We start from the raw sequence: 16,607 nt of genomic DNA, 5'->3' as shown, positions 1-16,607 counted from the left end.
GTAGGGTCAATGCAGCTCACTATCAGGAGATTTTGGAGCACTTCATGCTTCCATCTGCTGAAAAGCTTTATGGAGATGAAGATTTGGTTTTTCAGCATGACCTGGCACCTGCTCACAGTGCCAAAACCACTGGTAAATGGTTTACTGACCATGGTATTACTGTGTTCAACTCTCCTGACCTGAACCCCATAGAGAATCTGTGGGATATTGTGAAGAGAAAGTTGAGAGACGCAAGACCCAACACTCTGGATGAGCTTAAGGCCGCTATTGAAGCATACATGAGCTGTGTGCCAAAGTCATCAGTATTAAAACAATAAAAGACCTGAAATATTTCAGTTGGTGTGCAATGAATCGAAAATATATGAAAGTTGTTATCATTACATTATGGCAACTAATGAATGAAATTTTCTGAGAAGGACCTGTAAATAAAAATAAAATGCACAACTGTGGCAAACTCATTTTACATTATTGCACATGTACCTTTCGATGAGTTCTAATGTGGCACTGGCGGACTCTTATTGGTATTCAATGTTAAATACATAGAAGACACTGAAAGCACATCTAACTGCTCATCAATGCAATGAGTGTCACTTTCATCCATGTAGATTAAATTAGAAGGCTATCTCGTGAAATTTGTTCTCACCATAAAACTACCAAAACACATGAATTATTTACGATATATTTCATACTTACCATGCATGATGAGCCTTGGTGTGACTGGCAGATCATTTTCCGCTGACATGCGGGTTGATGTTTTCTTTGGAAAGAAATTTGCCCTATGTTGGAGTTGTTTTGTATAAAAAAGTTAGTTGGTGAAAAGGCAAACTGCAAAGTTTGCATCTGTACATTGTGACAATTCCTGACTAACTTAGAAAAATGAAAGGAATGATAAAACAAGTTGTTTATCAACAAGAGTTCAATTACTGATAAATGCAGTTACTCCAGGAAAATAATTTCTACACAAAGGGATATTACTTAGAGAGGAGTTGTGAGGAGAGGCTAAATAAACTTGCTAATCAGGAAGTTATTTCAAACCATCTAACTTTACATTGTGTATTTTAAAAACACAATTATTTGAATTGTTTACTGACTTGTAGCTGTGTTATTCATTTTCCGTCTGCAAACATTCAAATCTACTATTGGGGTTCTCAACACGGCACGTAGCAGTAGCAAACAAACCCCAAACGGGGGACACCTGATCGTTTAGGCTCAGACATCCAGCCCATGTGTGTGTGTATTTGTGTGCTCACATGCATGCGTGTGTGAATGCATTAATCCTTGTTTTCTGACTGAAGATGTAAACAGTTTGAAATAAACGGTGACGTAATGCATCATGGGAATGTAGACCAGTAATTTACCAGTACATGTTAGTTATTTCCCTTCATGGGCGCTGAAAGTAATGTACTGTAGCTTATTATTAGTGCAGCAAAACCTCTCCTCATATTAGTTGAACACAAAGTTGTGTGTTTGTGTGAGTTGTGTGTGCATAGGTTAATACAAGCAGAGTAAAATACTTTATTAATACACAGGCAATAGAAAAAGGGTGTGCCCACACTATGATAATTTGGTTGCTCAGGATCATAGACCGCTCAGGATGAGTAGATTTGTGTGCGATGCATTGCTTTGCACAGCAGGTGTCACTAGGGAGCACACTGTTTCGTGAGGCTTCAGGTAAATGAACCTTTTGGTGAACCAATGGGCTGGAAAGCCTCAGTGGTTCAGGAAGCCTCATTTGGCCATCACTATACACAAGTGCAGAGAGATTAAAAGAGGAGTGACATGGCCCTTTTGGGCAAGACGTGCCGCTCCGTTCAGAAACATTTCACAAGTTCACACTTACATGTACATCAAACTAAGTGAAGTTTTTATTAACAGAATTTCAGGAGGAACATGTGCAGATAATCAAACATTAGCGTTATGTTAACAGCTAGTTGTTTTAGAAAATAAATAAATAAATTAAAAATGACGACAGAGTTGCGCTCGGACAGTGTAAAAACTGTACACCGCAGTCTTGCAACAGGGGAAACTACAACAGAAATAAAAAATGATCTTAAATAATTGTTACAGGCATCAATCTTTCTTGCGATTGCCGCCTCTGCGTACTAGAGGATGGATACCGACGGGTCGGGTCGGGTCGGGTTCGGACAGATATTTAGAAATGACGTTCGGGTCGGGCTCGGTCACGTCAGCACGATAAGCCATTGAACCTTTTAAATTTAAAACTGCTTATTATGCAAGCAGCCAATGGGCCTGTTTAACTTGATGCAATGGTTTGTTTTTGTGATTAAAATAAATGTAAAATATTACCCTAACATCCGTCTTCCTGCATGCGGAAATGTGTTTATGTTGCCATGACAACAACGCGCAACACGTGCGGCATCCTCGTCATTCCAGTGAGCGCAACTTCAGCAACTTTGATGGATAGATTATGTAAATAGATCCCATGTTGCAGATTTCGGACGCGGGCCGGGCTCGGACAGAAAAATGCGGCCCTATCCACACTCTACTGCGTACTACAGACAGATACTCTTCACACGCGAGAATTGCGTTCATCATGGACCCGCACAAGGTTACTGTGGTGATGAACTATAAATATAATGTTACTTGCTGGTAAAGCTAAATCAATAAAAGATGCCAATACAAAGCTCATATGCCAAACGATCAGCCACTAGTTGGAACCAGCTGATAATGTGAGCCTCACGTTTCAGATGATCTGAGCGTCTACGGGCTCGCACATCAATGCTTCAGTCAGAGCAGTTCACAATGAATCGCGCACATTCAGGCCAAAGCAAATTCTTATTAAAAATGACAATGTTTTCTTTTTTGTGACTAATATTGTATGTCGTATTACACACTTCACACAGAGGGGCCGGATAGCTGGCTTGAATGGTTGCAGCCAAGTGAAGCAAACTCACGTATCAGACTTTTCAAAGGGGGTTTATTATCACCGTAAATCCCTCGCACACATGGGGCAGTTAAACACTCCACTGACAACTGCGTTACTAAACAGAAAAACAAACGGCAAAGAGCAACAGAAATGTAGAACGCATCCATGCGGCGTTCACAGCTTGCGCTTCATCTACTACAGACTACCCTCCCATCAGCGAGTAAGAGGAGAGTACGGTCCGCCTTAAAGGAGCAGTAGCTAATTTAACAAGTTAAAGTATCCGCTGAGGCTGTGTTAGGGACCGTCTGCAAATTCACAGTAACTCAGGCTAGTAACTAAAAGGCTTTTTTACGTTTCAAAGTTTGTAGGACATTCCTACTGGCCAGACTTACTTACTACAGGGGAAATTAACTGGAGTAACATGTTTTTTCCCTTCTTCTTGTCTTTATCAAGACAAGACATTATCAAAATGAACTGCACCGCTTGTTTTTGTTGTTTGGTGAACGTTACAGTTATGCCTGTGAATGTGGCTCACCCTTACCGAACGTGTCACGGATTGATGACGTAAAACTCAGTCCGTACGAGTCTCTTGCTTGCGTCCGTTTTTTCGCGTTTGACTGTCGTACAGTCTGACATAATGACAACCGAGATCCTACAGTGTGACATGTATTAGATCAGGGATCATGTTCTTACTGTCCGGCAAGCAACATTTCCAAAGGATTTAAAAAAAAGTTGCACAGTGTGCAGGACACTTTATTGCATCTTTGAACTGTTGAGTTCGCTTTCAGGTGAATTATATTCTTACAGTTGAAAAAAATTTACTGAAGTACTGTAACAAAAGTATTAGTAACTAGTTATTACACCTCTTCTGAAGAGAGACACATTTGTTGGGTTGTGGCCAGGCACGGTATTTAGCACAGTGTGTTTGTAGCCTTTGGCTAGAGAGAGGCAATGATCAAGAGGAGGACAGCTAATGTGTAAGTGTTTCTAACTCTTCTCATTTGATTGTTTGCTCAGCTGTTGTTAGATTAGTTTGTTTGTGTAGTATATTATTGTGTATTAGTAGTTCTGGTGTAGGCTCGCTGTGTGTGGGGAGTTGTTGTAATGTTGTTATCACGTGGGTCAACGTGTTTGTTGGGGGCATTCCCAGCTGCTTTCAATAACGATACCCAGGTGAGTGATAGTCCGCGGAAGCGGCAGCCCTCGTGTGAAGGCCGACGAGTGTAAAGACTTCAACTCTTCCCTGTACAACTCCTCCTGAGCAAGGACCCCGACAAGGCACTTGAGTATTGTTTTCCTTTTCATTATTTGTGTTCAGCTTTTGTTCATTTGTTGTTTTTCTATCTGGCCTTATCTCTGACAGCATTCACCATGTGCTTTCAAATCTCTACTATTACTACTAACATATCACGCGTGAGACGCCGCAATCCTAATAATTTCCGTAGTCTACCTAAATCCTCTGCTACTTTACTCTCTATTCCAGGGTTTCCCAACCGTGGTGCCGTCTGACATGAGCAGGGGTGCCGTGTAAAAGTTGCCGACACGTACTTGCACCGCAGTTCATCTTACATCTGATGACGCATCTTCAATATGGGTTGTAACTTGAAAAATAATGCTTTATGTATGTTTCTGTCGATGGATACACGTGCTGGTTCCTCAGTGATAGGCTACACTACAACAGCGACAATAAAAGAAAAACGAGGGCAAAACGGTCTATCTTTGTAAACTGTGTTCAATGCATGCGAGTGCTGCCGTATGACCAGTCATTTCGCCGTTATCACCCGGGTATATTCGCCAGAAGACGCGAATGAGAACTCTCTGCAGTGTGAGAAGATCTGTCTCTGTGCGCTCGTCCAAAAGTGTGCGCACGTCTCACAGCACGCAAATATTGAGTTCTCTTTCAAGTCTTGCACTTGAACGGACAAACTCACACAAAAAGTGTGTCAACATGTCCATCTTGATGAGTATCCAAGCAGACATAGTCTGAATATGCCTTAAGTGAACTTTATACAGTCGAGAAAGACGATGCATAACCACGCATTAAAGGGGCAGTAGCCTTTACTGCTGTCTGTTTAATGTCAAACAAAAGATAAGGACATCACTCACTGCTCTTGATTGAATAGCTTTTGTAAGTTTAATAAGGATTAATCTTTAATTTAAACACTTAAATGTGCAGTTATTTTACATTTGATTAATGTATTCAATTTCTCTACCTAAAAACTAATGTTAGACCTACCTGAAAAACCTGAAAAGCATTGTTTATTTTATTCTCATCTTTGCTCAATAGTATTTATTTGTGCTGATGCTTGTATTTAAGTTAGTTGTTCTTATTTTCTTTATTTTTTTGACAGTAGTTCTTTCTTTCCCAGAATATAGCAAATACCGAACTGTACTGAAACCCTGAACCTAAAACCATGATACAAACCGAACCGTGAGCAATCTGTACTGTTACACCCCTAGGGTAACGTATGTATGGGGGTGCCACAAAATTAGAACATTTTCAAAGGGTGCCATGACTGGAAAAAGGTTGGGAAACACTGCTCTATTCAAATTGGGAGGGGTGGGGGTACTGGTTTGCTTATCTCAAATGATTGGAAATTTGATCCCTTACCATCTCTATTGGCCAGTTCATTTGATTCACACTCAATCACTATTACTCACTCTGTTAAATTCCATGTGGTAGTGGTCTATCGTCCTCCAGGTCACCTCGGTAACTTTGTGGAGGAGTTGGATGTGTTACTTTCTAGCTTCCCTGAGGATGGCACTCCTCTGGTTCTGCTTGGTGACTTCAACATCCATCTTGATAAACACCTAGCTGCAGACTTCAGCACTCTACTGACTTCATTTGACCTTAAGTTAGTATCTACTACGGCTACTCACAGATCAGGTAATCAATTAGACCTGGTCTACACACGCAACTGCTCCACGGACAACACTTTAGTTACTCCATTACACACCTCAGACCACTTTCTCATCACTCTTAACCTCATACTGACTCCTGACACAACACACACTACTACACAGATTAGCTTTCGGCGTAATCTACGCTCACTCTCTCCCTCTCGCCTATCCACTATGGTATCATCTTCACTCCCTCCACCTGCTCAGTTCTCAGCACTGGACACTAACATTGCTACCGACACTCTTTGCTCCACTCTAACATCCTCCTTAGACAGTTTTTGCCCCCTTTCATCCAGACCAGCCCGCCCCACCCCATCTGCCCCCTGGCTGTCTGATGTTCTCCGTGAACATCGCTCTGGACTCAGGGCGGCAGAGAGGAAATGGCAGAAATCTAAAAACTATACTGACCTTACCTTGTATCAGTCTCTTCTCTCTTCTTTCTCTACAAATGTCTCCACTGCTAAAACAACATACTACCACAACAAAATCAACAATTGCTCTGACTCTCGCCAACTCTTCAAAACCTTCTCCTCTCTTCTTTGTCCTCCTCCTCCTCCTCCCCCTCCTTCATCAACTCTGAGACAATGATTTTGCATCATTTTTCACAAACAAAACCTCCTTCATCAGCAACCAGTTCTCCTCACCACAATCTGACACACACATCTCCACAACTAACACACACATGCTCCACCCACTACCGTCCGCTTGATCCTATACCCACTCACCTCCTTCAGGCCATTTCTTCTTCAATCACTCCTGCACTCACTCACATTGTCAAAACTTCTCTTCACACAGGAACCTTTCCCACAGCATTTAAGCAGGCTCAGGTAACCCCACTGCTTAAGAAACCCTCTCTGAATCCAGCACTTTCAGAAAATCCGGTATTCCAGTATCCCTTCTGCCTTTCATTGCAAAGACACTTGAGCGAGTTATGTTCAATCAACTCTGTGTTTCTTGAACAGAACAACCTCCTGGACAACAACCAATCCGGCTTCAAAAGCGGCCATTCTACTGAGACTGCCCTACTCTCGGTAACTGAGGCACTGAGACTGGCAAAAGCAGCTTCCAAATCCTCAGTGCTCATTCTGGATCTGTCTGCTGCTTTTGACACAGTTAACCACCAGATCCTCCTGTCAACACTTAAGAAGACGGGGATCTCAGGAACTGCCCTCCAGTGGTTCAGGTCTTACCTCTCTGGTAGGTCCTACAGGGTGTCATGGAGAGGTGTAGTGTCTAAGTCACATCATCTAGCTACTGGAGTCCCCCAAGGCCCAGTGCTTGGACCACTTCTCTTCTCCATCTACATGTCATCATTAGGCTCTGTCTGTCATTCAGAAACACGGCTTCTCCTATCACTGCTATGCTGATGACACTCAACTCTACTTCTCATTTCAACCAGATGATCCTACAGTCAGTGTTCGTATCGCTGCCTGTCTGGCAGACATTTCTGACTGGATGAAAGAGCATCATCTTAAACTCAATCTTGCAAAGACAGAACTACTTGTTGTCTCAAATAACCCAGCACTTCATCAACATTTCTCCATTCAGCTTTGTTCATCAACTATAAACTCCTTCCAGGACAACCAGGAACCTTGGAGTTGTGATTGATGACCAGTTAATCTTCACTGACCACATTACTGCAACAGCCCGGTCCTGCAGATTTGCTTTATACAACTTTAGAAAGATTAGACCCTTCCTATCAGAACAGGCTGCACAACTCCTGGTCCAAGCTCTTGTTCTCTCCAGACTGGATTATTGTAATGCTCTTCTGGCTGGGCTTCCAGCATGCACTATCAAACCCTTGCAGCTGATCCAGAATGCAGCGGCGAGAGTGGTCTTTAATGAGCCGAAGAGAGCGCATGTTACGCCTATCTTCATCATCCCTAGACTCGCTTGTTAAGACTTAAGACCAAAGAGGGATGAAATCTCTCTCACAGACCTTTTCCTGGACCATTCCAAGCTGGTGGAATGACCTGCCGATCTCAATTTGTGCAGCCGACTCTGTAGCCATTTTCAAAAAGCATCTTAAGACACATCTTCTCCAACTGCATCTGACCAATAAAGACTAGCACTTAACTATCCAATTAAATATTCTGTTTGTTTGTTTGTCTAAGAAAAAAAATTATTGTGTACTGTACTCGATTAACTCGGACTTCTTACAGCTCTTGAAGGTTGTTGCCCTTGTTTGTTTCATTGCTTCTATTGCTCTCCCCTTTTTGTAAGTTGCTTTGGATAAAGGTGTCTGCTAAATGATTAAATGTAAATGAGAGACTTTGGACAGATTAAATTTAAAGTGAAATCTCTGTTGTTAGATTGTGCCAGAATGTTAGATCGACTTGATCGCCACATCAGAAAGATTCGATTAGATAGATTTAGAGCCAGAGAAGAGCTGAAGATGAAGCGATGATGACAATAAAAGAGTTTATTGTGTAATCTTAGTTGTTGTCACAGGGTGTTTTGGTGTAGGTTCATGTTTTTAGGTTTTTATGTTCACTGTCATGTTGTCCTGCACTTCCTGGTTTCGTCATGTGTTCCCTGATCATGTGACTCTATGCCCTCATGTATTCCTGCCTCGTGTTCTTGTGTCATGTTGTCATTGGTTTATAGAGGGAATGCACGTGACGTCATCGTCAGCTGGAGTGACTGTTATTACGCCCCGCTGAGTGCCAGAAAGACTGAGAGGCAGCATTGGTTTACAGCGCGAATGCAGCGAAAACTCACAAAACCAGGCCCGGCGCCAGAAGGGGGGTAGGGGAGGCTTGTCCATGGACTGCATAGTCATCGTGTAACGGAGGCCAGCTGGTAGTAGTTGCGGTGCGAGTAAACCTCACTCCTCTGACCTCAAGAGACGCTCTAGCGACCGACGCTAGAGGTTGCAGCCTTTAGCCTCCTTGTTAGAGCGTCCGACTCTCATGCCGGGGGACCCGGGTTTGAGTCCCGGTCCGAACAGAAGGGGTTACAATCGCTGTTCTGAGCTTGAGACGGACTTGATAATAGCGTGTCATTTTCTCACTCAAACCACTAACACCTGCTGCTGCTTCTGCTCTTAGAGTGAAACGCTGCCCATAACTGCTTGTCTAGGATATGTAATCCTTTGTAAGAATTCGTAATAACTGCATATTATCAGCGTAAAGGAGCTAGCAAAAGATCCAGTGTGTATCTGTATTTGCACTCGTCAAATGATAACATTTCCAACGTGTTTTCGCCTCGGTGAGTAATGTAGCCAATCACAGACATGTTTGTGGACTTCTACAACGGAATTGGCCAATCACAGGTGTTGAATTTGGAATCACTTACCGCTCGAGCGTTTGTCCAGGCGCTGAGTTCAGTTAAACACGCGCAGCAATCCTCTGTAAGTGCAGAGATTGTGAAAATAAGAGATTCATTGTATACCAACGTCACTGTGGAACTTTGTGAGATTGCGTTTATTGAATGAGTGACAGCTTTTAGTGAATATAAAGTATATTACCACCACTACACGCTTCAAAACACGGACCCATCCACATATACATGCGGGATTCACTTGAAAAATGTGATGAATGACAGTTATAAACGGTCATGTCGAAATGAGGCTCCTAAAAATGTCAGGAAAACACGATTCCTGTCTGCATATCATTATCCACGGATCACTGAATCTTTGGTAAGTTGTAAGGATCGTTTGCTCTACTCGTGTTTTCCTCCACTAACTCCAGTCACGCAGCAGCTCTTCTGCCACTCAGCCCCGGCTGAGGGGGCGCGTTACGGCGGGAAAGTGACGTCGATGCATTCCCTCTATAGGTTGATCATTGTTCACAGGTGTTCCTTGTCTTGTCATTAGCCCTTGTGTATTTAAGCCCTCATGTTGCCATAGTCTTTGTCTGATATTAATTGTTGTAACGGGCTAGTTGGTGAGTCCTTGTCTTTATGTTAGGTCAAGTTATGTTTTAGTAAAGTCTTTAGTTTATTTTTGCCAAGCCAAGTTTGTTTTATGTGTTGGATGTAAGTTGTACAAATAAAAACTGCACTTGGGTTCTCAACCTTGCCTCTTCAGTGGATAAACGTTACAGTTGTGTACGTTTCAATGTTCAGACTTTGTGGTCTATCATTAAAGTACACAACTTTGATTGTTAACCCACAACTTTATGTTATTAGTTATCAGTCAGCTGGCCACCAACATGTTGATTAAAAGAATTTACCCATCAATATCAAAATCAATACGTCAATAACCAACAATATTCATGCAGTGATTTATTACATTGAAAAGACTGAAATATTTTGAATATTTACCCTTAACCTCTACAGAGAATGTCTGAATCGGACACTGATTACAATAAACGCTCAAAAGGACAATATATTGATAACTACTCTGATTAAAGCTAAGATTAACATTGATTGTAGATTATATGCAAGCACCTCCTATAATTAATAACACAGACAGATTGAAATCTTGTGTATTCAGATGTAGAGAGCAGTGATAATGGTGATTCGTCATGATTAAATCTCCAGCAAAAGAAAGCAAAGCATCAGGATGATCAGAGAGGAAGCCGTCCTGCCACTGGAGCTGCAAAATATGTCCACACACTCGCTAAAAGTGGAGAGATGGGAAGATAAACGCCATTAATGCAATAGATTTACTATTTACTATTTATGATTTACAAATCATAATTATACATTCATAAGTGATTAATATGGTAACGATTTACAAATCTGTCATATGTTAGGCCTATCTTTAAAAAAAAATACAATTTCATAAAATAATCAAACAGATCCTTAGTAAATGGTTAAGTTACTAGTTAATATATTATTAATCAACGAAATGTCAATATACTATTATCTCAATAAATAATATGAACAAATTAATCAATTAATCATGAACAAATGAGTAGCCCATATAATGTATTGATGCATATCCCAATGCATCAGATCAATACGCATTTAATTCTTTGCATTTGTAAAAGTATTCATGATTTTATAAATATAAATAGGCTACTTTTTATTGCAAAAACTGACCAAAAACAGTATAAAAGTATTAGCTCATGTTGTATTCAACGTGTTCTGAAGTCATACGATATCTTTATGTGAAGAACAGAGTTGATCTTAATGTTTTAATCATTGAAATGATCCCTTTATGAACGCATATTTATCCTATTATCATTCAAATAATACTCCTGTCCTGACTCTTAGCAGGACGCAATTGGTCACATGACACACGAGAGCCATTGGCATTTTACAATCAAAGCTGACGTAATGACGCAATTGGTCACGAGACACACGACAGCCAATGCTGTCAAAGCTGTCGTGACGTTTCTTCCAGCGGCAGATTTTGAAATGTGTAGATCATTAATCATCGGGCGGTTGATGGACTCGACGCTGCTGATCGCTTCTGCAGATTTACTTCACACAAACCAATCGTTTGGCCTCGGGACACTTGGAATATTTGTACTTTTTGAATAAATTGTTCCTGCAGTCGTATCTGCCTGTTTTTTTATTTTAAAACACAAACGGGTAGGTTTAGGGAAGGGATTGGTTATGTGACAAATAGGAGTTAACTTAAATGCTTACAGTTATTCGATGAATTACCTATTTAACAATACACATTTCTACTGCAACAGGTGAGGAATAGCAGAATTTAATTTTCACATTTAAAGTTACATTTGTTGTAGCAATCAATGGACGCATTTGCAACGGGTGAGAAATATCTACAAATGATGTGTAAAACATTTGCAAGTGATGAATAGTCTACACTTTAGATTAGGGGACCCAGAAAGCGATGTAAATGCCTTGTATACGTGTACAGATCATTTGTAACGGGTGATAAAGATTTGTAAATGATTTATTCATGCGTTTACAACATCATCTCTAACAGGTGATGAACACTTTGAGGTGTGTACTTTAATGTAAATGCTGACTGGTGAAGGTATAGACAGCTGTCTTCTCTGACACGTGCACCTGATGCTTCACTGGAGGGTAAACCAGTTCACATTATCACTAACGTTAGACCCCTCACAGAACACCAGTTCACATTATCACTAACGTTAGACCCATCACAGAACACCAGTTCACATTATCACTAACGTTAGACCCATCGCAGAACACCAGTTCACATTATCACTAACGTTAGACCCATCACAGAACACCAGTTCACATTACCACTAACGTTAGACCCATCACAGAACACCAGTTCACATTATCACTAACGTTAGACCCCTCACAGAACACCAGTTCACATTATCACTAACGTTAGACCCATCACAGAACACCAGTTCACATTATCACTAACGTTAGACCCATCACAGAACACCAGTTCACATTATCACTAACGTTAGACCCATCACAGAACACCAGTTCACATTATCACTAACGTTAGACCCCTCACAGAACACCAGTTCACATTACCACTAACGTTAGACCCCTCACAGAACACCAGTTCACATTATCACTAACGTTAGACCCATCACAGAACACCAGTTCACATTATCACTAACGTTAGACCCCTCACAGAACACCAGTTCACATTATCACTAACGTTAGACCCCTCACAGAACACCAGTTAACATTATCACTAACGTTAGACCCATCACAGAACACCAGTTCACATTATCACTAACGTTAGACCCATCACAGAACACCAGTTCACATTATCACTAACGTTAGACCCATCACAGAACACCAGTTCACATTATCACTAACGTTAGACCCCTCACAGAACACCAGTTCACATTATCACTAACGTTAGACCCATCACAGAACACCAGTTCACATTATCACTAACGTTAGACCCCATCACAGAACACCAGTTCACATTATCACTAACGTTAGACCCCTCACAGAACACCAGTTCACATTATCACTAACGTTAGACCCATCACAGAACACCAGTTCACATTATCACTAACGTTAGACCCATCACAGAACACCAGTTCACATTATCACTAACGTTAGACCCCTCACAGAACACCAGTTCACATTATCACTAACGTTAGACCCATCACAGAACACCAGTTCACATTATCACTAACGTTAGACCCATCACAGAACACCAGTTCACATTATCACTAACGTTAGACCCATCACAGAACACCAGTTCACATTATCACTAACGTTAGACCCATCACAGAACACCAGTTCACATTATCACTAACGTTAGACCCCTCACAGAACACCAGTTCACATTATCACTAACGTTAGACCCATCACAGAACACCAGTTCACATTATCACTAACGTTAGACCCATCACAGAACACCAGTTCACATTATCACTAACGTTAGACCCATCACAGAACACCAGTTCACATTATCACTAACGTTAGACCCCTCACAGAACACCAGTTCACATTACCACTAACGTTAGACCCCTCACAGAACACCAGTTCACATTATCACTAACGTTAGACCCCTCACAGAACACCAGTTCACATTATCACTAACGTTAGACCCATCACAGAACACCAGTTCACATTATCACTAACGTTAGACCCATCACAGAACACCAGTTCACATTATCACTAACGTTAGACCCATCACAGAACACCAGTTCACATTATCACTAACGTTAGACCCATCACAGAACACCAGTTCACATTATCACTAACGGTAGACCCCTCACAGAACACCAGTTCACATTATCACTAACGTTAGACCCCTCACAGAACACCAGTTCACATTATCACTAACGTTAGACCCATCACAGAGCACCAGTTCACATTATCACTAACGTTAGACCCATCACAGAACACCAGTTCACATTATCACTAACGTTAGACCCATCACAGAACACCAGTTCACATTATCACTAACGTTAGACCCCTCACAGAACACCAGTTCACATTATCACTAACGTTAGACCCATCACAGAACACCAGTTCACATTATCACTAACGTTAGACCCATCACAGAACACCAGTTCACATTATCACTAACGTTAGACCCCTCACAGAACACCAGTTCACATTATCACTAACGTTAGACCCCTCACAGAACACCAGTTCACATTATCACTAACGTTAGACCCATCACAGAACACCAGTTCACATTATCACTAACGTTAGACCCATCACAGAACACCAGTTCACATTATCACTAACGTTAGACCCCTCACAGAACACCAGTTCACATTACCACTAACGTTAGACCCCTCACAGAACACCAGTTCACATTACCACTAACGTTAGACCCCACACAGAACACAAGTTCACATTATCACTAACGGTAGACCCATCACAGAACACCAGTTCACATTATCACTAACGTTAGACCCATCACAGAACACCAGTTCACATTATCACTAACGTTAGACCCATCACAGAACACCAGTTCACATTATCACTAACGTTAGACCCCTCACAGAACACCAGTTCACATTACCACTAACGTTAGACCCCTCACAGAACACCAGTTCACATTACCACTAACGTTAGACCCCACACAGAACACAAGTTCACATTATCACTAACGGTAGACCCATCACAGAACACCAGTTCACATTATCACTAACGTTAGACCCATCACAGAACACCAGTTCACATTATCACTAACGTTAGACCCATCACAGAACACCAGTTCACATTATCACTAACGTTAGACCCCTCACAGAACACCAGTTCACATTATCACTAACGTTAGACCCCTCACAGAACACCAGTTCACATTATCACTAACGTTAGACCCCTCACAGAACACCAGTTCACATTATCACTAACGTTAGACCCCTCACAGAACACCAGTTCACATTATCACTAACGTTAGACCCATCACAGAACACCAGTTCACATTATCACTAACGTTAGACCCCTCACAGAACACCAGTTCACATTACCACTAACGTTAGACCCCTCACAGAACACCAGTTCACATTATCACTAACGTTAGACCCATCACAGAACACCAGTTCACATTATCACTAACGTTAGACCCCTCACAGAACACCAGTTCACATTATCACTAACGTTAGACCCATCACAGAACACCAGTTCACATTATCACTAACGTTAGACCCCTCACAGAACACCAGTTCACATTATCACTAACGTTAGACCCCTCACAGAACACCAGTTCACATTATCACTAACGTTAGACCCATCACAGAACACCAGTTCACATTATCACTAACGTTAGACCCATCACAGAACACCAGTTCACATTATCACTAACGTTAGACCCATCACAGAACACCAGTTCACATTATCACTAACGTTAGACCCATCACAGAACACCAGTTCACATTATCACTAACGTTAGACCCATCACAGAACACCAGTTCACATTATCACTAACGTTAGACCCATCACAGAACACCAGTTCACATTATCACTAACGTTAGACCCATCACAGAACACCAGTTCACATTATCACTAACGTTAGACCCATCACAGAACACCAGTTCACATTATCACTAACGTTAGACCCATCACAGAACACCAGTTCACATTATCACTAACGTTAGACCCATCACAGAACACCAGTTCACATTATCACTAACGTTAGACCCATCACAGAACACCAGTTCACATTATCACTAACGTTAGACCCATCACAGAACACCAGTTCACATTATCACTAACGTTAGACCCATCACAGAACACCAGTTCACATTATCACTAACGTTAGACCCATCACAGAACACCAGTTCACATTATCACTAACGTTAGACCCATCACAGAACACCAGTTCACATTATCACTAACGTTAGACCCATCACAGAACACCAGTTCACATTATCACTAACGTTAGACCCATCACAGAACACCAGTTCACATTATCACTAACGTTAGACCCCTCACAGAACACCAGTTCACATTATCACTAACGTTAGACCCATCACAGAACACCAGTTCACATTATCACTAACGTTAGACCCATCACAGAACACCAGTTCACATTATCACTAACGTTAGACCCATCACAGAACACCAGTTCACATTATCACTAACGTTAGACCCATCACAGAACACCAGTTCACATTATCACTAACGTTAGACCCATCACAGAACACCAGTTCACATTATCACTAACGTTAGACCCATCACAGAACACCAGTTCACATTATCACTAACGTTAGACCCATCACAGAACACCAGTTCACATTATCACTAACGTTAGACCCATCACAGAACACCAGTTCACATTATCACTAACGTTAGACCCATCACAGAACACCAGTTCACATTATCACTAACGTTAGACCCATCACAGAACACCAGTTCACATTATCACTAACGTTAGACCCATCACAGAACACCAGTTCACATTATCACTAACGTTAGACCCATCACAGAACACCAGTTCACATTATCACTAACGTTAGACCCATCACAGAACACCAGTTCACATTATCACTAACGTTAGACCCATCACAGAACACCAGTTCACATTATCACTAACGTTAGACCCATCACAGAACACCAGTTCACATTATCACTAACGTTAGACCCATCACAGAACACCAGTTCACATTATCACTAACGTTAGACCCATCACAGAACACCAGTTCACATTATCACTAACGTTAGACCCCTCACAGAACACCAGTTCACATTATCACTAACGTTAGACCCATCACAGAACACCAGTTCACATTATCACTAACGTTAGACCCATCACAGAACACCAGTTCACATTATCACTAACGTTAGACCCCTCACAGAACACCAGTTCACATTATCACTAACGTTAGACCCATCACAGAACACCAGTTCACATTATCACTAACGTTAGACCCATCACAGAACACCAGTTCACATTATCACTAACGTTAGACCCCTCACAGAACACCAGTTCACATTACCACTAACGTTAGACCCCTCACAGAACACCAGTTCACATTACCACTAACGTTAGACC

At 41.6% G+C, this 16,607-nt stretch overlaps 1 protein-coding gene across 2 annotated transcripts in view; it reads right to left on the bottom strand.

The window, feature by feature from the left end:
- Positions 1-8,208: 8,208 nt before the first annotated feature.
- Positions 8,209-16,607, bottom strand: part of LOC137049632 (meprin A subunit beta-like) — a 40,149-nt gene continuing 31,750 nt past the window's right edge. For both annotated transcript variants that reach the window (XM_067428208.1, XM_067428209.1), the window contains exon 14: positions 8,209-10,352. In XM_067428208.1, coding sequence (XP_067284309.1) covers positions 10,262-10,352 — 91 coding nt within the window. In that variant the 3' untranslated portion in view covers positions 8,209-10,261. The remainder of the gene's footprint in view (positions 10,353-16,607) is intronic.

The sequence above is a fragment of the Pseudorasbora parva genome, chromosome 20, assembly GCF_024679245.1.
Source record: "Pseudorasbora parva isolate DD20220531a chromosome 20, ASM2467924v1, whole genome shotgun sequence".
NCBI classification, from domain to species: Eukaryota; Metazoa; Chordata; class Actinopteri; order Cypriniformes; family Gobionidae; genus Pseudorasbora; species Pseudorasbora parva.
The sequence above is the reverse complement of the archived record's forward strand: the minus strand, read 5'-3'. Positions and strand labels throughout refer to the sequence as shown.